The 24,754-nt window shown below is 38.2% G+C and overlaps 1 protein-coding gene across 1 annotated transcript; it reads left to right on the top strand.

Moving 5' to 3' along the window:
- The first annotated feature begins 984 nt into the window (after positions 1 to 984).
- LOC127228875 (membrane-spanning 4-domains subfamily A member 10) lies at positions 985 to 18,464 on the top strand. The gene is made up of 6 exons (XM_051193974.1): positions 985 to 1,068; positions 3,436 to 3,585; positions 4,291 to 4,347; positions 8,363 to 8,479; positions 16,769 to 16,883; positions 18,277 to 18,464. The coding sequence occupies exons 1-5, from the start codon at positions 1,015 to 1,017 to the stop codon at positions 16,877 to 16,879; spliced, it is 489 nt and encodes a 162-aa protein (XP_051049931.1). The 5' UTR covers positions 985 to 1,014; the 3' UTR covers positions 16,880 to 16,883; positions 18,277 to 18,464.
- The last annotated feature ends 6,290 nt before the right edge of the window (positions 18,465 to 24,754 follow it).

Genomic DNA, 24,754 nt, shown 5'->3' with positions numbered 1-24,754 from the left:
TTCCTGAGCCACTAAGTGGCTCAGATATTGAGCAGGAGAGATGATATTGAGCAGGAGAGATGGGTTAGCGGTTAAGAGCACTGGCTGCTGTTCCAGAGGTCCTGAGTTCAATTCCCAGCAACCACAGGGTGGCTCACAACTATCTATAATAGGATTTGATGTCCTCTTCTGGCCTGCAGTGTACATGCAGAGCTCTCATACATAAAATATAAATAAATAAGTGGCTCAAATATCTACCTTTATTCAGACCAGCTAGAATCAAAGAACAATTTTCTTTTTTTTTTTTCCAGCCAAAATTAATTTCAGGCCTTTATTGGCCTGAAAGTAAGACCACGGATAATCAATACACATGGCATTTAATCACTGAAAAAGCAATTTACATACATTACCTTACATAATCTATACAATTGTATTAGAAGCCTGGAGTCATCGCCTCAAAGAAACTGAGGGAGGGCTGTGACCATTGCCCTCCCTGTCAATGCTGAAAATGATGAGCTGTCCTTGTCTTGCATACTGAGCACCCCTGCCCCCCACCCCTGTCATCTTGTTCACTAACTTAAGAAACCTGCCTATAGTATTCTAGATCTTCTCTGCACTAGTGTGACACAGATCCTTCCAGTCAGGCACCCCTGGGACATACTTGAACTTAGATGGCACCAATGATGGGTAATAGTCTAAACCAAAGCTATCGAGAGTTTAAACTTCCTGATGCTGCACTGTGGGCATATGAGTGGGTGATAGAGGGACTGATGTGATTGGAACAGCTATCATTTAGTACGTACCAAACTTAACTCAAGTTTGATAAATGAACAATCTTGCTGAGAGATAAAAATTAGATTCGTCAAGATACTACTAGTCTTGTACAAAAGCATCTGTCAAGTATCTTTCCCAAAAGAATCTGTCAAAAGCATCTGTCAAGTATCTTACCCAAAAGAAGAATAATGGTCATTAACTGATTTAATTTATATTGATTTTGTCCACATTTTTCATAGGAAATACCCTCATATCCCTCTGATGAACATGCCACAGAATCGTCTGTGGGTAAAAAAGGAACTGAGGTTGTTGGGGGTAAGAACAAAATGCTGCTCGAGTGAGTAAGTCAACTGTGAGAGGGTTGCCAGTCCTTAACACGTGAGATCGGAGACGTGAACCACTTCTGTATCTACTATGAACTCTTCAAATGGAGGCAAATCAAGCACAATGGCTTCCGGTGGTGACATGGCATCAAAGCATATACTGAGTCTGGGCATGGAGAAAAAAAAGTTCTTTTTTTTTTTTTTTTTTTTTTTTTTTTTTAGCCATCTATTAATTATTTCAATCCTAAGCTGATGGCATGTTCTAAGTGACATGAGCAAATTGTCAGTATACCCTGAAGAAGCTTCAGACTACAAACTCTATGAACAGTGGCTGGTTAGAAAAGTGCTATGCTGTTCACATCATCTCACATACACTACTACTACTATTTGCCCAGGCAATCCCATCCACTACACACTTTGGCTGTGCAATTTTGTATTGTCCACTCATACTGCTGGATGAAAGAGCCAGGTTAAAAGTTACACAGAGTATTAAAAATTAAGTGATAAAATGAGAAAATCCTAAACACACACACACACACACACACACACACGGGCACGGGGGATCTGGAAATACATATATTGAAGAAACCATATAAACACTTGTATTTTGAAAATGACTAAATACTAATGAAAAATTCAAATTAGGCTATATCAATATAAAGGCACATTTATGGATTGCAAAGTTCAACATAGTAAAAAATGTTAGTTCTCCTTAAATTGGCACATGGGTTTGGCATAATTCCTTTTAAAATCCCAGCAAGTCCTGTAGATAGCTATAAATTGCCAAAGATGATGTGGTAAGGAGAAGGCAAAGTAGAAGAAATCACACTAGTTGATTTTTAATATATTGTCTGCATACAGTCAAGATTATGCAATTTTTTAAAATAAGAACAAAACACACAGACCAAAACTATGATCTAAAGATACAGCCAACTGACCTGGAGAATAGAAATTGTTTGTGTTTGGGGGAAGGAGTCTATGTAACACCAGGGGAGAGAGTACTCAAAGTACTAATCCTGCTTCCTCAGTCCACCAAGGGCCCTTGCGTGTGTGAACCATCAGTCAATTGTTTGTTTGTTTTCATAAAAGAACTCAATGGGCAGTTTTACAGAAGAATTAAAAATAGAGATCAAGTGCCTTAACAGACTCCCAGCCTTTTGAGAAATTTGGTGAATATTTAAAGCCTATGAGAAACAGATGGTGATCACCAGGGGTTATGAGTGTTAGTAGGAAAGCTACAAGAAAAGGTGGAACTTGAGATATCTCTGTAGTGACGGAATAGGTCTGTGACTTGATTATGGTTGATAAAGCCTGACACAAATGGCCTAGAACAATACACAGGACATCATAACACAGCTGACATCCTCATTCTAATGTTCTGTAAGCTGTCACTCTCATGGTAGAGCACCACATTCTTCATTCTGGCATCTATCTTGAGGTGTGTTCCTTTTTAGAAGTTAGCTGGAACTGTGACTAAGAAGGGCTCACCCTCCTTGAGGAGCAGATAGGGGATGGGCTGGGGTTTGGTTGGGGTTATGGGGGAGGGTGGGAGGGTGAGGGAACTGGAATTGATGGAGCCCTCATCTAGTACCCATTGGAAACAGAAGCAAACACCCATAACTAAACACTGAGTCCAACTAGAATCCAGATGCAGAGAGAGAGAGGACATGACCAGGTTGCAGAAACACATAGTGACAGCTGACCTGAACAAGGAGGAGCTAACAGGCCCCCAGAGTGATAACTTGGAATCAAGCATGGGACTGACTCAGGTCTGAGCAGTGGAACCAGGATATATTCCTGGTACACAAAAGGACCTTGTGGACACATCCCCCATGGAGGGACCCTCCCTTAACCTAGAGACAGGAGAGAAGTCCTAGTCCCTACTTCAAATGACTTGACAGATTTACATGACCCCACCTGGATGGCATAGCCCTACATATGGAATGGGGGGTGAAGGGATGGGAGGGGAGGGTGGTCAGGGTGCATGTGAGGGTAAGAGGGAGGGAGGGAGAGGGAAGTGGGATTGACATTTAAGATAAAAAAAAATAATAAAGTAAAATGTGAAAAAAGATATAATATAATTCCATAGAACTTTATAAAATTCTAAAACTAAAAAAAATAAAAAATATTAAATACTTTACATTCTATGGATTTTGGTTTATTGATACAAATTCAAATTTTGTTATATGTATGTACGTTTCTATTCTTGTTTGGGGTATTGTGCTTATGCAGCTCATTTGAAAATAAACATATAATTAAGAAATAAAAAAACAACCTTGTTTCAAATTTAAATTTAGAAAGGAGGTAAACAATCTATTCTATATCAGGAAAAAGAAAGAATGCTGTCCTTTTCTTTCAGTCTATACAACTGATGACGAGCCTAATCATACAGAGCCTGGGATACTTCTGGACATACCTGTATTTTTCTCAAAGTCTTGTATTTGGAATAGGAAGTGAGTATTTTCCAGTCATTGGAACTTCAGGATACTCACTTTGGTCCTCTTTGCTTGTGAGTAACATCATCTCTGATAATAACTACTAATATATTCCTTACATTTCATGGATTCTGACCCGAGCAATGTGTCCTAGAGGATACACAATTCCTGTTCCCTAAGAAACCATCCCCCACATCTGAAAGAAAGACAATAACAATATGTTTTTTAAATCTTTAGTTTATTGCCTAAAATATTCTTTCATAATAATAGTCTACATTGTTAAAGAAACATTTGGTTTCTTTAACCTAGTTTCTTAGCTGCATTATTACTTCATAATGAGAGTCTGCATGGTTAAAGGGCCATTTGATGCATTACCAAAAAAAATCCCTAGTTTCTTACCCATAATATTCTTTTTCATAATGAGTCTACATTGTCTAACAGCTATTTGGTACATTTGCAGCCATGATAATAAATACAAGAACCATACATGGAAGACAAAATCTGTTTGATTCAAATCAGCTATGCAAGTGAGATGCTAAAGTCATTTCAAGATGCCCCTGAATCCCATTCCTATTACAATTGTGGCATTAATTCATAGAACCTTCATAGCTTTCACCTTTATAAATACAAATCTTGAACTGTTTCATGAGTTGTTTTCTTAGTAGTCCCCACTAAGGAACTAAGATGATATCCCTTGTGTTACAGAATTCTAGACTTATCTTGAAGCTCACATATAGATATAATGACTGGGTATTAACAAATGTGGTCTTTGCTTTCAGTTTAGCCTATCAGGAAGCTTTTCAATAGCATTACAGAGGAGGCCTTCAAATCACATGGTAAGTCAGAGGATTCTGAGTAGCTCTGGAAAGCTTTTGTTGTCAGTGAAAGTATGAAATTTTCAAAGACTAATTAAAAATTTCAAAAATAAAAACAGTGAGGAATCAGCATGGCCTTTGAGTGAATAGATATCTACCCAGAAGCCATGGGAGGGGGCAGTATTTAAAGTATGAGAAAAATAACATCCATCCAAAGAAAGACAGAGTGGTTATGTCATCTCAATTAAAGTACATAACTAGAACTATTGCTATACATGACTATTCAAACAAGTTTCATGGTGATAAAGGCTGCTATTTCCTAAGACTTAACAAACCTAATCTCCAAACTCTAAGAAGTGAGGGCCAGGGTTATGTGCAAGCAAAAAGACCTGAGTTCAGATTCCCAGAATCCACATCAATGCTGGGCAGCTAACGTACATCTGTAATTTCAGTGATTCACAATAAGATGGAAATCAGAAACAATAGAATCCCCAGAAGCTCCCATGCTGCAATTACAAACAAATAAACAAACAAAAAAGAAAAAAGAGAGACTCTGGCTCAAAGTAGACACCTGAAGTTTTCCTCTAACCTCTGTATTTGCACAAGGCCAAATGTTCATCTCCCCCAGAGATACACACACATACATATGTGCACACACACCATATGTGTATGTGCGCAAAAGCTGACAGAATTGCAAGGGAGATTATTTATGATGACTAGAATTTACCCTTATGATGAAAATATTTAAAGAGTGAAATATAATATATATACATAATTTTAGAGATGTATTTTCTATTATTTGGACAAAACTCTCACAAAAATCTAGGAAGGGAACTTCCTCAGCTTGGTAATGTAACATGCAAAAAGAAACCTATTTTCCTACATAGCACTATGAGACTGAATGTTTACCTCTAAAGTCAGTGTGTTGGTTAGACTTTATTTTCAGTTTAACACAGCCTGGAGTTGCCTGGGAATATGAAACCTCAGTTGAAGAGTTCCATCAGGGTAACCCTTGGCCATGTCGGTGATCCACTTTTTTATTGTTAATTTATGTAAGAGCACAGCCTACTGTGGGTGATGCTGTATAAGAAAGCTAGGTAAGCAAGCCAGAGGGAGCAATCCAATTAGCAGTGTTCCTCCATGGTTCTCGCCTCAATGTTTCTACTTTGAGTTCCAGTCTCGGCTTCCCCCTGTGACAGACTGTGAGATGATATAAACCCCTTTCCCCCCAAAATTGCTTTTGATCATGATGTTTATCACAGCAACAGAAAGCAAACTAAAATAGTAACCATGTATATGTATATGTCGCTATATGTTATATAGTGTGATAATTCAAGGAAAAACAAGACATAAAAACCTTCAAGATTAGAAAGTCAGGATATGTGCTTCACCTGCAGACACCAGAAACATGCTAAAACATCCTACAACATCCAAGAATCCCTAAAATATATAAATATACAGAATAAATAAGTGTTGCAGAATATAAGTTGCCTATAGGGGAAAAATCAATTGGATGTCTGTGTAATTTGTTCATATACTTAACCTGTTAAGGGAATCACATTGTTCCCAGGACTGAACCCTTTTAAATGAAGCTACTATGAACACTTCCACAAGTCTTGTTACAGACATATTTCTTGTTCCTTTCATAATGGATATTTTTCATCTTTAAAAGAAACTACCAAACTGTTTCCCAAACTATTTGTTGCCTATTGCATTTCTGAACCACACCTCTACAGACTAGAAGCCAAACAAGTGTTCTTGTTTTTTGTATTCAGATAACTTTGGCTGGAAAACACTCTACGTGTAAAAATTCCTTCTCCAAGGGACCTTAAAATACAGTTGCTTATTAAACCTCTTTTTCTAATAAAAAATGATGGTTCTGGAACAGTCACTTTTCTGTGTAACTAAAACTTAAGTACAGTAAGGAATGAAATACATTAAAATACAAATAAATAACCAAACAATAATGTTGGACTTTTAGGGTATAAAAGTAAACTAATGAATGTTTTAATTTGTTGTATTTCCTTTTGTCTAGTGATATATTTGTTATACTTTGAAACTTTCAAATATGCATACAGCATATTTTAATCATATATCCCCTCATCACTACCTGCCTCTGACTCCTCCTGGGACACCCATCTCCCTCCCAAATTTCATGAATTAATATCATTATCATCATCATCAACATCAACATCATCATCCACCCTGAATCCAATTAGTACTGACCATGTGTACATGGATCTGAAGTCATTAACTAAGATGTGGGCAATCTGCCAGAATTCAGCCCTAAAAAAAAAATGACTCTCAGTCCCTGTAGAGTCACCAACCAACTGCCATTAGTTTCTCAGCATAGGAGCCCTTCTCCAAATTTTAGAATTATAACTGCTTTTTCTTGTGTAGTTCCTATATAGGCAACCACAGCTGCTCTAAGTTGGTAAATGTAATATTCATGTCATGTCTAGAAAACATCATTTCTCTTCTCTCCTTATCCTCTACTTCTTATGTTCCTTCTGTTCCCTTTTCTAACATGTCCCCTCAGTGCCCTTGGTAGGAAGAGGTTGATAGAGGTAACTTATCTATGGCTGAGCACTCACAGTCATTTGTTTCAACAGCTTTACCAGTTATGAATGTCTGCATTAATCATTACTCACTACAAAAAGCTTCTATGAACAAGGGTGAAATGAGCACTAATCTGTTGGTATAAACATGAACATTTAAAAAGCAGCTTGACAACCTAACCATGTAACTAAAGAAACAAAATTAGTAGGATCCCTACCATGGCCTATGATATCCCCAGCCATAGGCTTTTGATGAGTTTTAACATACTAGACATGGAATCCATCCTGTGGAACAGGCCTCAAAGCCAATCAGAAAGCAGTTAGCTACTCCCATAATAGCCATGGCATTATTTCTCTAGTAACCATAATGTACCTGGCATGTTGGTACTATAGAATGCAGTGTTCAGGGCTGAATAAGACCATTGATATCTATGCTCCATTAATGCACAGTGCAAAACACCATTCAGCATATGAAAGCTACTCTGTAGGGAAAGAGTTTCCTATGAAGCTTGAGATAGAATTCTTCAAAGCCTTTATTGGTTTTATTTCTGTAAGAGTACAGAATAAATAAATCAATTAACTGATATCATTGAACAACATATAACAGTTTACATGAAGAAGCTTTGTTCTTTGAGATTGTTCTTTCAGAATACAATGATTCAAATTGTCATACTTGCTATCTGGATTTATTAACTGGAAAGGAATTATTGTGGATATGGAAAAGAAAATAAGTATAAAAATGATTCTTTTTAATACAAATATTAAATGATATATCACCTCCCTAGCATCATGTGTGGATAAAGCACAATTATTCAGCAATGTTATAAAGCATGACCGTCTGAAGTGTGTAGCCTGCCAATTATACATGCATGTAGCCTGGGGAATGACCTCCAACAGTGTGTAACTCCCTACATAATCAAGAAAAACTCTTCATATTGAGCTAGATAGTACCTGTATGCCCAAGAAAATTTGCTAAATTTTACTTTCCTGCAGTCCAAGAACTGTAGCAATCTCCTCAAATATTAGGTCTCTGGTAATATAAAAGTATGTGGTATTATGAATTTGTCAATATCATGGGAATATTTTATATTCCAGTTACATTTAGTATGTACTTGATTTTCTTCTACAGTCTTAAAAATATCTAATGCACAGCCCAGTTTTTTTTTCTGTCTCTTTATTAATTCAACATAGAATGGGCATTCAATCATTTACCAGAAGAGAAGTAAATACACGCACATACTATCAAAAGTTTTATCAAGAGTAGAGAAATAAATACATATACATCATATTAAAATTTTATTATCAATTGTTTGATCCTGCTAGGAGCCTGCCTAACCAATCAGTAGTTCTGACAACGTTTTTGGTGATCTCACTGTTCCAGAAAGATTAGAGTTTTATAGTTCTTCTATAAGAATAAACTTGCCAGAGATGAATGTTGAATAATTTCCAGTGAATGAATATTTTTTAATCTATTCTAGATGATCTGGACTTTTACAATGAACATCTTAAGCATCATGGCAACACTAATAGGTGTATTCTTAATATCATTCGAACTGCAAATGACTTCGAAGTTAAAATCTCCTTTGTGGCAATATGTAAGTACTGGGTTTCTGACAGAGTTTTTTCATGGTTTTAGAATTATGCCTTTAGTGAGGATCAAAATATTCAAGTATTAGTTAAGTCACTAAAGAGTCCTCTTATCAGTTTTCTCTCAGGTATATGTGCCTACTATTAGCATGATACAAACTACATGTTACAGTTCAAACCCTAGATGAACAAATAAAGTTTTATAAATATTAATACAGATATTTTATTGATGAAGCATTATAGTCAATCCTGATTCCTCCTGGTTGCTATGACACATTATTTATTGGCAGCTCATTCTTCCTAGTTACCCACATCTCTAAGACCAGTTTTCCTAAGACTTTGAAAGAGCAAATTTGCTAGAATAAGACTTTCCTCTTCTAAGAATGAAATGTCCTTATGGACATATATTAACCATATACCCATGGTCAATGAAAGTGTTGTAGTCAAGAGCCTTCATCCAGGAACTGATGGAAACAGATTCAGAGACCCACAGCCAAACATTACACTGAGTTTGGGGAATCTCACTGAACAGAGGGAGGAGGGATCATAGGATCCAGTGGAGTCAAGGACATCACAAGAAAACTCACAGAAACAATTAACCTGGCTCATGGGAATTCACAAAATATGAACCAACAACCAGAGAGCCTGCATGTGACTGATCTAGGACCTCTACATATATGTAAAGTTGTGTAGCTTGGTCTATTTGTGGTATTCCCCTAACATTGGGAACAGAGGCTGTCCCTAATGATTTGGCTGGCTCTTAGAAACCTATTTCTTATACTGGATTGCCCTGCCCAGCCTAAATACAAGGGGAGATGATTAACCTAACCACAACTTGATATTCCATGGGAGGCCTACCACTTTCTGACCAGAAACAAAGGAGGAGTGGACTGGGAGGAGGGCAGTTGGGGGAGGGAATAGAAGAATATGAAGGAGGTGAAACATGGTCAGGTTGTAAAAATTAATTAAATTAAAAATTTAGAAAGTGCTATAGTCTACAGAGTGAAGCTTATCTCTACAATATATGTAATTTGAAAGGCTCGTATACTCAGTCCCATGTGCACAATGTCATGTTGTCAATTTTGTGATTCTGCATCTCTCTGTTAGAGTGTCTATGCAGAACTATTTAAAGCTATTTGTGTTTGTGTATCTGTGGTCCTGTGTAGATGGGACTATGAACTTAGTCACTTAGGTTTGTTGGTATGAAGAGAAAGGATGATGAAGACAGAGAAGGAAGAGATGCTTGGCAAATGGTGTTGAATTCTATGTCCAGGTTTGTCCATGGACTACTTCTAGTATGTGTCCAGGGCTTTACAGAAGATAAAACAGCTAAGCTTTAAACCAATACCTAGAAACCACATTTTTAAAATTGATATTATTAGATATTGCTTGTATCTAACTTTCTCACCTAATTAAGAAACTTCAACATGCAAGAGTTATGGGTAATAGACTAGTTCTGAAGTATATATAGGTTTGTAATTCATTGTTACTTTTTTCTTATTTCTATGTATCTTCTAACAAAACTTTACAATAAATAAATACAAATATAGAAAGAAGCCTATGTATCTCTGATTCTGTAATTTTTAGCATTAAAATGTAAGAAGTTTATAAACTGTTCTAGTTTGCTTTCTGTTGTTGTAATAAATCAATGACCAAAATCAACTTATGAGAGCAAAAAGTTTATTTCAACCTACACTTTCAGGTCATAGTCCTGTGAAGTAAGAGAAGTCAGGGGAGGAACTCAAGCAGGAACTGATTCAGAAACTGTGTTGGAGCACTGCTTACTGGCTCACTCTCAGACTCTCTGTCTTGCTCCATGCTAACTTTCCTACACAACGTACACTCACCTGCCTAGGGATGGTGACATCCATCCTGCCACACCAATCATCAAGCAAAATAGTTCCTCGTAGACATGGCCAGAGGCCAGTCTGAGTGAGACAACACTTAATTCTTAGTTGAGGGTCTCCCTTACCTGGCGGTTGTGTCTAGTTGACAATAAAAGTTTGCAAGCAAAGAAACCTTCCTTCCTTTGATATTTCATGAAATTAATTTGAGTTGTATTGATGTTAACTCTTCTTTGATGTCCTGGTAGATTTTTGTGGTTAATACATGGATGTTTCTTAGAAGACATTTTATTACCTCTTCAATCTTGTTTCTGGTTATGGAGATGTTTCAACTATTTCTTTTACTTTAGTTTAATTTTCACATGTTGAATGCATCTAGACATTCTTCCATTTTCTTTAGGTATTCCAAGCTTGTGAAATACAGGTTCTTTTTTGTTTGTTTCTTTGTTTTCATTTTTTTTCTTTATTTTTTTTTCTTATTTTACATATTGATCCCTGATGGGAGATGTCATTCTGTAAATATATTTCTCATACTGATTAATGAATAAAGCACTGTTGGCCAATAGGGAAGCAAGATGGGTAGGACTAGGCGACAAGGAGGATTCAAGGAAGTGGTAGGGAGGGGTCAGCATGTAGAGAGAGGAGAGAACAGAGGTCCTGGCCCACTCTCCAGTAAGATGAGACCACATGAAAATACTTAGATTAATAGAAATGGGTTAATAATTGAGACAGAGCTAACTGGTAAGAAACAAGTAACTGGCCAACAGCATTATATCAAATACAGAGTCTCTGTGTGTTATTTGGGGCTGTCGCCATGGTGGGTCCAGGCCAGCAGGAAAAAAAACCTTACCCCTAACAGATCCCAGTTCCCTCTCCTTCCCTCCCTCCTTCTTTCCCTCCCTCCCATGCCCCCAACCTCCCTCCCATCCCATCCCCACACACACACTCCACAGGGAAGGTGATGCCTTCCAGAAGGGATCATCAAAATCTGTCAAATTATTTGGAGTAGGGACTAGGCCTTCCCTTCTGCCTCTAGGCTAAGGGAGTATCCATCCATGGGGAATGTGCCCCCAAAGTCCTTTTGTGCACCAGGGATACATCCAGGTTCCACTGTCAGAGGTCCATTAGACTTCCCAGGCCTTCTAACTGAGACCCACATTAAGGGGGTCTGAGTCCATATAATGCTGGTTTCCCAGCTATCAGTCTGGGGGTCCACGAGCTCCCCCCTGCTCAGGTCAGCTGTCTCTGTGGGTTTCTGTAGCCTGGTCTTGATCCCTTTTCTTATCACTCCTCCCTCTCTGCAATTGGTTTCCAGTTCAGCTCAGTGTTTAGCTGTGGGTGTCTGCTTCTGTTTCCATCAGCTACTAGATGAGGGCTCTATGGTGGTGGATAAGTTAGTCATCAATCTCATTATCAGGGAAGGGCATTTATGGTAGCCTTTCCACTGTTGTTCAAATTGTTAGTTGGGGTCAGTCCTGTAAGTCTCTGGACATTTCTCTTGGTTCAATTTTCTCTTCAGACCTATAATGGCTCCCTCTTTATAGAATCTCTCTTCTCTTCTCTCTCTCTCTCTCTCTCTCTCTCTCTCTCTCTCACACACACACACACACACACACACACACACACACACACACATCTTTCTCAGCCCCTTTATCATCTGTATATGGTAGGACTACTGATTTTTTGTTGTTGTTGTTAATCTTGTATCCTGCCACTTTGCTGAAGGTGTTTATCAGCTGTAGAAGTTCCCTGGTAGTTTTTCAGGTCACTTATATAAACTATCATATCAACTGTGAATAGAGACAATTTGACTTCTTCCTTTCCAATTTGTATCCCCTTGATCTCCTTTTCTTGTCTTATTGCTCTATCTGGAACTTAAGTACAATATTGAAGAGATAATGGAGAGAGTGGGCAGCCTTATCTTGTTCCTGATTGTAGAGGAATCATGTTGAGTTTCTTTCCATTTAGTTTGATGGTGGCTGTTGGTTTACTGTATATTGCTTTTATTATGTTTAGATATGTTCATTGTTATCACTGATCTCCTCCAGACCTTTATCATGAAAGGGTGTTGGATTTTGTCAAAGGCTTTTTCAGCATCTAGTGAGATAATCAAATGGTTTTTCTTTTTCAGTTTGTTTATATGGTGGATTGCATTAATTGATTTTTGTTTGTTGAACGAATCCTGCATCCCTGGGATCAGGCCTACTTGGTCATTGTGGATGATTTCTCTGCTGTGTTCTTGGATTTGTTTTGCCAGTATTTTATTGAGTATTTTTGCACCAATGTCCATGAGGGATATTGGTCTGTAGTTCTCTTTCTTAGTTGTGTTGTGTGGTTTGGGTACTTCATAAAAAGAGTTTGGCAATGAACCTTCTGTTTCTATTGTGTGGAACAATTTGAGGAGTAATGATATTAGCTCTTCTTTGAATTGCTGGTAGAATTCTGCACTGAAGCCATCTGGCCCTGGGCTTTCTTTGGCTGGGAGATTTTTGTCTGTTTAAATTGCTTATCTGTTCTGATTTAATTTTGGTAAATGATATCTATCCAGAAAATTGTCCATTTCCTTTAAATTTTCTAATTTTGTGGAGTGCGGGTTTTCAAAGTATGACCTGAAGAGTCTCTGGATTTCCTCAGTGTCTGTTCTTATGTCCCCCTTTTCATCTCTGATTTTGCTAATTTTCATGTTCTCTCTCTGCTTTTTGGTTAGTTTGGATAAAGGTTTATCTCTCTTGTTGATTTTCTCCAAGAACCAACTCTTTGTTACATTGATTCTTTGTATTATTTTCTTTGTTTCTACTTTATTCATTTCAGCCCTTAATTTGATTATTTCCTGGCATCTACTCCTCCTGGGTGAGCTTGATTCTTTTTGTTCTAGAGCTTTCAGTTGTGCTGTTAATTATGTAATGTGACTATTCTCCATTTTCTTCATGTGGGCACTTAGTGCTATAAACTTTCCTCTTAGTACTACTTTCAAAGTGTTCCATACATTTGGGTTTGTTGTGTCTTCATTCTCATTAAATTCCAGGAAGTCTTTAATTTCTTTATTTCTTCCTTGACCCAGGAATGGTGCAATTATGCACTGTTCAATTTCCATGAGTTTGTAGGGTTTCTGCAATTTGTGTTATTGTTAAATTTTAACTTTAAAGTATGATGGTCTGATAAGATACAGGGGGTTTATTCCATTTTTTTAATCTGTTGAGGTTTGCTATGTTGCTGAGTACATGATCCATTTTAGAGAAGGTTCCATGTTTAGCTGAGAAAAGGGTATATTCTTTTGTGTTTGGATGGAGTGTTCTATACATGTCTGTTAAACCCAATTGGGACATAACTTCTGTTAGTTCTTTTGTTTCTTTGTTAAGTTTCTGTCTGGTCATCCTGTCCAATGGTGAGAGTGAGGTGTTGAAGTCTCCCACTATAAGTGTGTGAGGTTTTATGTGAGCTTTGAGTTTTAGTAGCATTTTTTTTCGAAGGTGGGTACCTTTGTATTTGGGGCATAGATGTTCAGAATTAAGACTTTATCCTGCTGGACTTTTCCTGTGATGAATATGAAATGACCTTCTTCAACTCTTTTGAATTCTAATTTGTTAGATATTAGGATAGCTACACCAGCCTGTTTCTTGGGTCCATTTGATTGGAAAATATTTTCCCAACCCTTTACTCTGAGGTAGCATCTGTCTTTACAGTTGAGGTATGTTTCTTGTATGCAGCAGAAAGATGAATTCTGTCTTCATATCCATTCTGTTAGCCTGTGACTTTTTAATTGGTGAGTTAAGACCATTAATATTGAGGGAAATTAAGGACCATTGATTGTTAATTCTTGTTTGTTTTGGATTTGTTTATAATGGTGATATTGTGTGTAGATTTACCTGGCTATTTTCTTTTGGCTTCTGGTAAAGCGGTATTATCTATTGCCTATATTTTTGTGAGTATAGTTAACTTCCTTGGGTTGGAGTTTTCTTTCCAGAACTTTCTTAGGACTCTATTTGTACTATGTAAATCTCATTTGTTGTGGAATATCTTGTTTTCTCCATCTATAGTGATTGAGGGTTTTACTGGGTATAGTAGTATAGGTTGGCATCCGTGGTCGCTTAGTGTTTGTAAAACATCTATCCAGGACCTTCTGGTTTTCAGATTTTCCACAGAGAAGTCAGGTGTAATTCTGTTAGGTCTGTCTTTATATGTTATTTGGCATTTTTCCTTCACTGTTCTTAATATTCTTTCTTTATTCTGTATGTTTGGTGTTTCGATTATTATGTGGCAGGGGTACTTTTTTTTTTAATCCAGTCTATTTGGTGGTTAGTAAGCTTCTTGTACTTTCATAGGCATGTGCTTCAGGTTGGGAAAGATTTCTTCTATGATTTTGTTGAATATGTTTTCTGCACCTTTGAATTGGGCTTCTTCGCCTTCTTCTATACCTATTATTCTTAGGTTTGGTCTTTTTGTGGTGTCCCACATTTCCTGGATATTTTGTGTTAAGGATTTGTTGGATTTAAGATATTCTTTAGTTGATTAATCTATTTCTCTAATTTATCTTCAGCACCTGAGATTCTCTCTTCTATCTCTTGTATTCTGTTGGTTATGCTTACATTTGTAGTTCCTGATTGTTTACCCAGCATTCCCTCAGTTTGTGTTTTCCTAATTGTCTCTATTTCAGTTTTCAGGTCTTGAACTGTTTAAATTGTTTCCTTCATCTATTTGATTGTTTTTTCTTGGGTTTCCTTGCTTTAAAAGATTTGTTGATTTCTTGCATTTTTTGGTTTGTTTTTTCTTCCATTTCATTAAGGGATTTTCTCATATTCTTTTTCAGGGCCTCTATCATTTTCATGAAGTTGTTTTTTAGGCCATTCTCTTCTGCTTCATCTGCATTGGAATGTTCAAGTCTTGTTGGTGTAGAATCCCTAGACTCTGGTGGTGTTGTATAAGTCTGTTGTTGGATGTGTTCTTATACTGTCTTCTTCCCTTCTCTTCTTCCAATGGGTACAGGTGGGGTTGCTCCCTCTTCTGGTGGGTTTATGTTCAAGGCTCTATCTTCTCCTCTCTCTCTCTCTCTCTCTCTCTCTCTCTCTCTCTCTCTCTCTCTCTCTCTCTGGTGGTGGATGGTGGATGCTTTGTCTTGCCTCCAGGTCCCTCTGGGGGATTCAGTGGCAGGAAGCTTCTGGACACTGAAGGTCAGGGGGTTGGAAGCGGGCAAGGTAAGTTCTCTACCAGAGGGTGGAGGAGCATGTCTTTATGGTTCCTGAATTTTGTTGGAAACTGTTTTAATGTCTCTCTTTTAATTTCTGTTTTATTAAGCATGCTCCATCTTTCATTTGCTTAATTTGACTAAGGGTTTGTCAATCTATTTTAAAGAACCAACTCTCTGTTTTATTGATTCTTTGTATTGGTTTTTTATTTATCATTTCCTTAATTTCAGTCCTGATCTGGGGTATTCCTAGCTACTGTTTTGGAATTTGCATTGTTCTTGTTTTTTCAAGGCTTTAAGATGAATTATTAAATTGTTAACTTGAAATATTTTTTTATGTAGGCACCATATGCTGTATGTAAAAAAAAATTTTTTGGGTTGTCATCTTGTGTTACATTGGTTTTGGTCTATTATTTCTACTTTCATTCAATTCTTGGAATAGTTTTTACTTCCTTCTTGGTTTCTTCAATGACACAATTATTCAACAATATGTGATTTAATCTCCATGAGTTGATATACTTCTTGTAGCTTTTATTTCTGTTGATATCTAGCTTTATCCCTTTGTGGTCAGATAGAATATAAGATTTTATTTCAACTTTCTTATATTTGTTGAAATTTATTTTGTGTCTTAATATGTTATATATATATTTTTAGAAAGTGTTATGGGCTGCTTAGAAAAAGAATGTATATTGTTTAGTTATTGGATGAAATGTAGACATTAGGTCTGTTAGCCATCTCACCAGCACTAAGGAGCAAGAAACATTGCAGAAGAATTAGAATGTAAAAGCTGGGCTGGAGAGATGGCTCAGATGTTAAAGGCTAGGCTCACAACCAAAAATAGAATGTAAGAGCTAAAGGATAGGGAGGAATACTGTGAAGTGTCATGCTGTGGACATGATATGGCTGTCATAAAGAACTCATACCACCTGTGGTTACCTGCACAAGATCAAGCCAACTAAAATTCTGCCATAAACAGAGTAGATAAACACCAGCTTTCAAGGAGCTCTTGGAAGCAGATAATTGCTGTGGGAAGACGAATCATACTTCTGTAAGGATATGGCCACTAGTCGAATGGATGGTTCCACACATATACATACATGGGCTATTAAAAAAAAAAAGATATGCAATTGGGAGGGAAATCATAGGTTGGCACAAGAGGAGTTGGAAGGAGAAATAGGAGTAGATAATATATTTCATTGTATACATGAATGGAATTCTCAAAAATAAGATAAATATTAAGTAAAAAATGTGTGTTTTCTTTTGGGATACAGAGAAGTGCTAGGATGCTTACAGAATATCTCTTCCTGTTCACTGCCTTGGAGTTGTTTGTGGCATCCATAGCAACTGAGTGGACCTATAAAGCAAGACAAACAGAAGACTAAAACAGTGAGTCCATCATTTCTCCTTCAGTAAACAGAAGCTACTAACTTCTGTGATATATCCTGTTCAAATAATTTAAAAAGAATTAAGCATCAGTAGTGTCATCTCTAAACTGTGGGTAGAGGTAGGTGAAAACATTTTGCAATACTATTCTGCACTAAACAGCTCTTTCTGTAATTGAAGCCAAATAAATTACCCTATATGAAATAAGTGTGGCTGAGGACACAGCTCAGCAGTAGAGGACTTCTGTAGCATTAGTGAGACTCCCTGTTTGATAACTAGAGGAAGAGCATAAAAAGAAGTCGGGGTGGGTAACTTGGGATAGAGGGCAGTGACAGAGATACTGGTGCTGGGTTTTCTATTCAGCACGACTTGACTGACCATAGTTTCCACCATCTACCTCCACAAACACAGTGCCCAAGCTTTATCACTTGATTCTTACTCCATAGACATACCTTGTTCAGTGTGCCATCTTAATTTGCAGGCGAAATTCCTAAAGGAATCTACCTGAAATTAATGTGATAAAATTAAAAGGGAAGACGACATTATTAGATACATTTTTTTCTTAGATTTTTCCACTTTATCTTGCCTCAGAAGCTACCTCTGAGAGTACTTATACTCAATCACTATTTGCCTTTCAATAAATTTTCCTCAGCTAATGTGGTGAAATATGGGGTTGAAATAGCACTCATAAACTTTAAAGACACATGGCTGGGACTGAAGTAATGGCTCAGTGGTTAAGAACACTTGATGCTCTCCCAGAAGGCCCAGGTTTGAGTCACAGAACCCACATTTTGGCTTACAACCATCCATAATTCCAGTTCCAGGGAATCCAACAACTCTCTTCTGGCTACTGAGGATATCAGAAACATGCATGGTGCACAGGTAGACATGTAAACAAAACACTCATACACATATAGAAATATTTTTAAAGGTATATGTGGCTTTACTTAAAAGTGAAACACACAATTCTCTGAACAAAGGAACAAGAGAAAGAACATAATTTGAAATGGTTTCCTACTCATACTAATAAAATTTAAATGGAGAGGAGCAGAATATATAGGAGAGGAAAAGGGAGGAAGGGAAATAAATGGCAGGAAGAAAAGGAGAGGAAAATGGATTAAAAATAATAAGAATTTTTTTAAAAAACAGCATGGTTCTGAGATATGTATCTCAGATGAAGCCTTTGTTATCATGTGTAAGGCTATGGGCTCCAGGACCAACATAAAAGAAAACAAACAAACAAACAAAACAGCTTATAATCTTGTTTATTTAAGACTCTCTGTGATATAACTATTTCATGACTATTTCCCCTTAGATTTCCTTAAAAGTGCTACTGAAATTGTATAGTTCTTGCATTGCATTAATGAGCAATTTCCTACCATCCATGTTACCTCAGGTTCCCAGAGGAAAACACACCTTTTCCTACATGTTAAAAGAAGTATCATGGCCTGAGTCAAGGAGAAAAGTGCAATGATGAGTGAAGAACTTCACTTAACTCAAGGGACTGCTCAGAAGTGGAATTGTATTGTCTGCCTCAGTATTTCCTCTCCTCCATTTCATTAATTAAAAAATGATAGCAATGAATATGTTTGTCTTAGTGTGTTGGAAATTCAACATGAATCTATTTCATTGTCATAAATTAATCCAGGGTTGAATCTAGTAAGCCTGAAATAAAGGGTACTGCTAAACCCAAAAAAAATCTCATGGATGGGCGTGGACTTTTCTAGCATGGACTCTACACCTAAGGATGAGTTGAAGTAATGCTGCCTCAAAGCAATTTCATAATGAAAAGATAGATAAGCCAGCTCATCATCCTGTGAAGCAGACTAGCTCTAAACATCAAACTCTGTCTAACTAGCTACTGTTAAATGATGCATAATTTATCTATGGAATGGAGTATGTGTAACTGAGACCATATAAATGAATGTCCACAGAAGTATTTTACTAGAAATTTCATTTTCTGCAATATTTTATTCTTTTTCCAACAGCTTTTCTATTTGACTCATTATACTTAAATTTTATGAATTTTAGATAAATTATCTTCCCAGCAATATTCCTCTGTATCTGTGAATACCTTTTTTCTACAGTGTATTTTGTACCCTCCTGATCTCTCTCTCTCTCTTTCTCTTTCTCTCTCTCTCTCTTCTTATTTTACATATCGATCCCAGTTCCCTCTCCCTCCCTCCCTCCAATGCCCCCTGACTTCCCTCCCACCCCATTCCCCTCATATACTCCACAGGGAGAGTGAGGCCTTCCAGGAGGGATCAACAAAATCTGTCAAGTCAGATGGAGTAGGGACTAGGCCCTCCCGCCTGCCTCTAGGTTAAGGGCATTTCCCTCCATGGGTAAAGTGCTCCCAAAGTCCTTTTCTGCACCAGGGATACATCCTGTTTCCACTGTCAGAGGTCTCTTAGTCTGCCCAGGCCTTCTAACTGAGACCCATGTTCAAGGGGTTTGGGTCAGTCCAATGCTGGTTTCCCAGCTATCAGTCTGGAGGTCATGAGCTCCTTCTTGTTCAGGTCAGCTGTCTCTGTGGGTTTCTGTAGCCTGGTCTTGCCCCCATTTTCTTATCATTCCTCCCTCTCAGCAACTGGATTCCAGGAGTTGGGCTCAGTGTTTAGCTGTGGGTGTCTGCTTCTACTTCCATCAGCTACTGGATGACCCTCCTGGTCTCTTAAAAGCTCCCAGATCCTGATACCCAGCACTGTTGGTTCTGGTCTTCCAATGTGGCAGCCAGATTCTTTTTGCCATTGCTTAGAACTGGAGTTCACATGAGCAGTCAGTAGTCATCTACTCTAAACTCTATTCCTGGTGAACTGGAAACCATAGTTCTGGGGGGGGGGCAGATATACAGATGTAGCAAGAAGAAATAAGGAATGAGGAACAAGATTTGAATACTTTGACAATAAAGGAATATTAAATGAAATAAAGTTCATAAACCATGGAAGGAAATGAACTAAATTATGTAGAAATGTAGATGCTGGCAAATACAACTCTTAATTCTTAGTGAACATGGAAGTAATGAATGATGTATGAATACATATGCTGGAGAAAAGAATGTGAAGGCTTTGACTTGCCTTTCAAGCAAATAGAAAGCCATCTGAAAATAGGAGGATGAGAAGATAGCTCAGTAGATAAAGTGCTTGCCACACAAGCATGAGGACCTTTGTTTGAATCCCCAGGACCCACATCAAGCCGGTTATGGCAGCACACACATCTTCCATACCCCCTCTTATATGAGGAGCCTGGGTGACAGAAGAGCATTCCCAGAACCTAACTGCTAATTGTTCAGTTGTTTCTATTTGAGGTTGCATTGTGGTTTGGATGTGAAAATGTTCGTATGCTGGGTTCCCAGTGGTGGCACTGTTTGGGAGTAAGTACCTTGCTAGAGGAAGTATGTCCCTGGAGGTGGATTTGGGAATTTGACAGCCTGGCCACATCTCTTGTTCTCTCTTTGCCTCCTGACTTTCAGCCTGACCTCAGGCTCCTGCTACCAAGCCTTCTCTACCACAAGGGATTCTATCCTCTTGGAAGTGTAAGCTAAAATGAATCCTTCCTTCCCTTAAGTTACTTTTTGTCTGGGCACTTTCTCAAAGCAAACAAAAAGAAACTAAAACAGGCTGCTATGAATAATGTGACTATAAATATTTATGGACAAGCTTTTATGCACTTGTATTATAAAATGGATGTGGGTATATACCAAATAGAATAATCTCTAATGATACAGGATAAACATAGGCAATCCTTAGAAGAACATCTATTATTCAAATATACTTATCCCAAAGTATCTGCAAAGTTTATGGGTTCCAAGCTCTCTGTATAATCACCAACACTTATTTTCGTCTGTCTTTACCTGTTGTATTCACCCTGGTGGGTGTGAAATGATATCTTGATATTGGACTTGCATTAAGCTAGTCAGTAATGGGATTCAACATCTTTTCATGTGTTTATTGACCATTGTAAATTATTTCTGAACATATAAACTCTTTTGTCAATGCTTAGTAAGGTTACATTATTATCCTCATTACAGGTTGTAAAGGGTCTTTACTTATCCTCAACTGAGATCCCTTCTGAGATGTAAGTGGAGACACTGTGATATTTCAACCTCAATCCTTGCAAATATTTGCTTCCATTATATGAGTCATCATTTTTTTACATTTTTATTAATTTGTAGTGTAAAAAATAATGGGTTTTACAGTGACATTTTATACATGCATTTCATGGATTTGTCCATGCTCTTACCAAATCACCTCCTTGATATGTCATTGAAGTCAGTTTGCATGATTTTATTTTAAAAATTGCCTCTGTGCTGATCCAAGAAATTGCTCTATAGTTTGGAGGCCTCTAAAATGTTGTGAGTGATCTATTTGGTTTGTAGCAGGGAGGAACCTTGCAGCAATAGTCCTGCTTCAGCCTCCTAAATTCCAGGATTATAGGTGTGAGTTACCACCTTTGTTATTAAGAGAATAACCTTCTAGACTAGTTTGGTAGTTCTTTCTGAAGCTGTGGGTGGGTGGTGAACTGTCTCCTGTCTCCAACTGAGGTCTTGTCTGCCCTCCCTCCAAGAATGGAGTGAGCAGACATTAAGGAAGAAAGAAAGGTGACTATTAGCAAGGAGGGAATAACAATTGTAAAAGAAAAAACTACAAGACCCTTGGTGGTAAGAGATACTAAACAAGAGGCAGTGTTCAAGCTCTAAATCCACAGTTGGTTTGGGGAGAGAGATTACTTGTGTTACATGTCTGCACTCTCCAAAGGTCTTGGGGTGCCAGCCTAGAGCAATCTCTTACAAACCAAGTCTGCAGCATGCCAAAGCGAGTTTTCCAGGAACTTTCTGCTCTGGGCAGAAGCCTCGGGCATGAGAAACTACTGAGTCCATCTCCTGTTTCCATATTCCTCAAGTCTTGAGCATCCATGAACAGTCCACATCCAGAGACAGCATCTGGGCTCTGAAGTCTGGGTGGGGTCTTCCTCCTCCACCAAGTTCCATGAGTAGAATGTGTCTTGAAACCTGAGCATGCCAGAATGTGTTGAGAAACCAGCTGGGCCCTAATTGGTTGAGTGTGGGTCACAGCAGGATAAGATTTAGGACCTGCCAGGGAAGAGTTACCAACCTCTAACTTCTGGATATTCCCAGTGATTACAGTCAACTTCTGCCTGCTCAGAGAGCCATGCAGCACATAGGAAGCTCACACTGGGCCATTCCGACCCCTACCACTTCTTTATTGTTGTTTTCCTTTATTATTACTTATTTGAGAGTTTTTATACAATGTGTGTTATGTTTATTTTTAATCCTTCAAGACCAGTTTGTGCTGCCCAAATATGCATTCTTCGCTGTGTGTTCTTCCACTGGAGAGTGGTCAACCTACTAAGGGCTACATTCTTAGAGAAAACTCTCTTTCTCCCTGCCAGCAGCTAACAATTGCCAGTAGCTCCATGGCTATGGGTAGGGCTGTCAATCCTCCCCACCTGCCATGCTAGAATTTGGTCTGGTTTGGGCTTGCACAAGTTTTGTACATAGCGTGACAAATGCTGTGAGTTCATGTGTGCGGCTACCCTGCCATGCCCAAAAGATGATGTTTCCTTGCAGTCATCCATCTCCCCTAGTTCTTACAGTATGTCTCTCCCCACATTCTCAGTGTTCCCTTCTCTTATCTGTTAGAACATACATCAAATATCCCCAGAAATGATGCACTGCCTGGTACAGAGGAAATTTAATGGAGGACAAGGAGAGGAGATGAAACAAAGTTTCAAATTATAACTTTGAGGTGAGGTGGGATGGTTAAATGAGATTTGTCATGCATGTGTTCACAGACCCTCAGTAAATCCAAAATGCTAACAAGACTTCAAACTTGCCCCATCATCTCCCTGGTTCCCTATCCTCAGTCCACACACGGGCCTTCTCCTGGAATACTTGGAAGGCTGGCCTCTTGTGAGACCTGATACCTGCCCTCTGCTTGCCCCAGGTTTCCCCAGGCCTCTCTAGAGCTATGGGCTTCTTTATGCCTTTGATCACATGTCCTGTTTTCAGGGAGGCTCTTGTGCACACCATGCACCCTGCATCTCTCTTCTGAGGGTTATTTATTTTCTTCTTAGCTTTAATTCTGACACAACGTTTTCTTGTGGGTCTTGTTTATTATTGATTTCACTATAATAAAGTTCACAAAAGAGGTATTCCACTTGTTTCCTTCACTGTTGTTTGAGATCAGTACCTGGCACATACAAGTCCTTGATGAAAATGCATTGTATTGTTAGGCCAAAAGAGGGAGCCTACTATTGTTGTTTTGCTAAATACTCATGCTGTCAAACTGTGTTCTAAATGTTTATATTTATACCTGTAGATCTGTATTGCTCTCAACCATGGTTAGAGAAGATTCTTTTTGCAGAAGTTCATTCAGAGACCCATAGCTGATCAAAGAACTGAGAATAAGGGGCTATGAGTGCCCAGCTGTATATGGCTCATCCATATCAAACTCCCCCATCCAAGGCTCAGCAAACATAGCAGAAAGGAGGATTGAAAGAATGTAAGAGACAGAGGGTGGGGGTAAAACTTCAAAATTCTATCTTATGGACATGATATGGCTGTTACACAAACTCACAACAGCTATGGTTACCTACACAAGGCCTATATAAGATGAAGTCAGTTAAAATCCCAGCATGGATTTGGAGGCCTTCTGGGGGCCTTGCACCTAGGTGAGGAGCTATTAGCAGTTGGTGGTGGTGGGGCGGTAGGTTGCTCTTGCCTTAGTGAATAATCATATACTTATGAGCTTAGACAGCACTTATTGGGCTCAGTGTTATGTGTGGGGGGGGAAATAATGGAAGTTTGGAGGAAGATATGTTGGAGGCCCTCCAATGAGTTGGAGAGGGAAGTGAGAACAGATATAATCAGGATATACTGTATATGTGCATGAAGTTTTCAAATAATAAACTTAAAATACTATTCAAAAATGTGTCAATTTCCAGTATACCAAAAACATTATTGCCAGCTGCTATCCATAAGTCAGTGTCTGTTAGAAATAAAAATCACTTGTTCCTCTCATATATAGCCAAGCACTAAATATGAAGCTCCCTGTGAGGGAGATAGGTAGTTTAGGAATGTGTTTGTAAAATAATTTTGATCTTCAAACTGCTGTAGCACAAATTTGTGGCGTTTCCATTCTGCCAAAGAAGAGACTAAGCAACCGAAAAGTTACATGGAGAACACTTACAAGGGTATGTTCACCATATCCAGATTCTTGGTATCTGAGAGTTTTCTCAAGTAGTCTTATTTAAATAAAATATAACTACATGATTGCCCTACTCCTCCTATGTCCTTCTCACTCCCCCACATCAGAACCCTCCTATATAAATGAATAAACTTACAGCTATAACCTGCTGAATTCCTTCAGTGTTGCCGACATGTATATGTTTCTAGGGCGAACCACTTAGTATGGGTAACCAATCAGGATGCTCATCCCCCGAGATGCACCTTCTTCTCAGCAGTTGTTAATTGCTTGCAGATCTTCTGTCCCTATGTTCTATTTTTTATCACTTTCCATACACTATATTTTTTAATATATTCTTTCCCCTCCCCGAAGTCCTTCTAGATCTTTCCCACCTTCCTACCCACCCAACCTCATATTGTTTTTCACTCTCAAAAGAAGAAAAAGAAAAAAAATCAAAGACAAACCACCAAGCCGTAACAACATACACACAGGAAAACATGGAGTCCATTTTGTGTTAATAACTAAAGCATGCACAAATTCAAACCAAACAAAAATTCCAGAGAGGAATTGGGCACAAAGTCACCCCTAACAAAGAAGCTATTTACAACTGATACTTGGGGCAAGGGGAAATCAATTTTCTCCAATGTAGTGATAAGGTGTGTGCTT

The sequence above is a fragment of the Phodopus roborovskii genome, unplaced genomic scaffold, assembly GCF_943737965.1.
Source record: "Phodopus roborovskii unplaced genomic scaffold, PHOROB, whole genome shotgun sequence".
NCBI lineage: Eukaryota > Metazoa > Chordata > Mammalia > Rodentia > Cricetidae > Phodopus > Phodopus roborovskii.
This window is presented reverse-complemented; position numbering and strand designations above follow the sequence as displayed.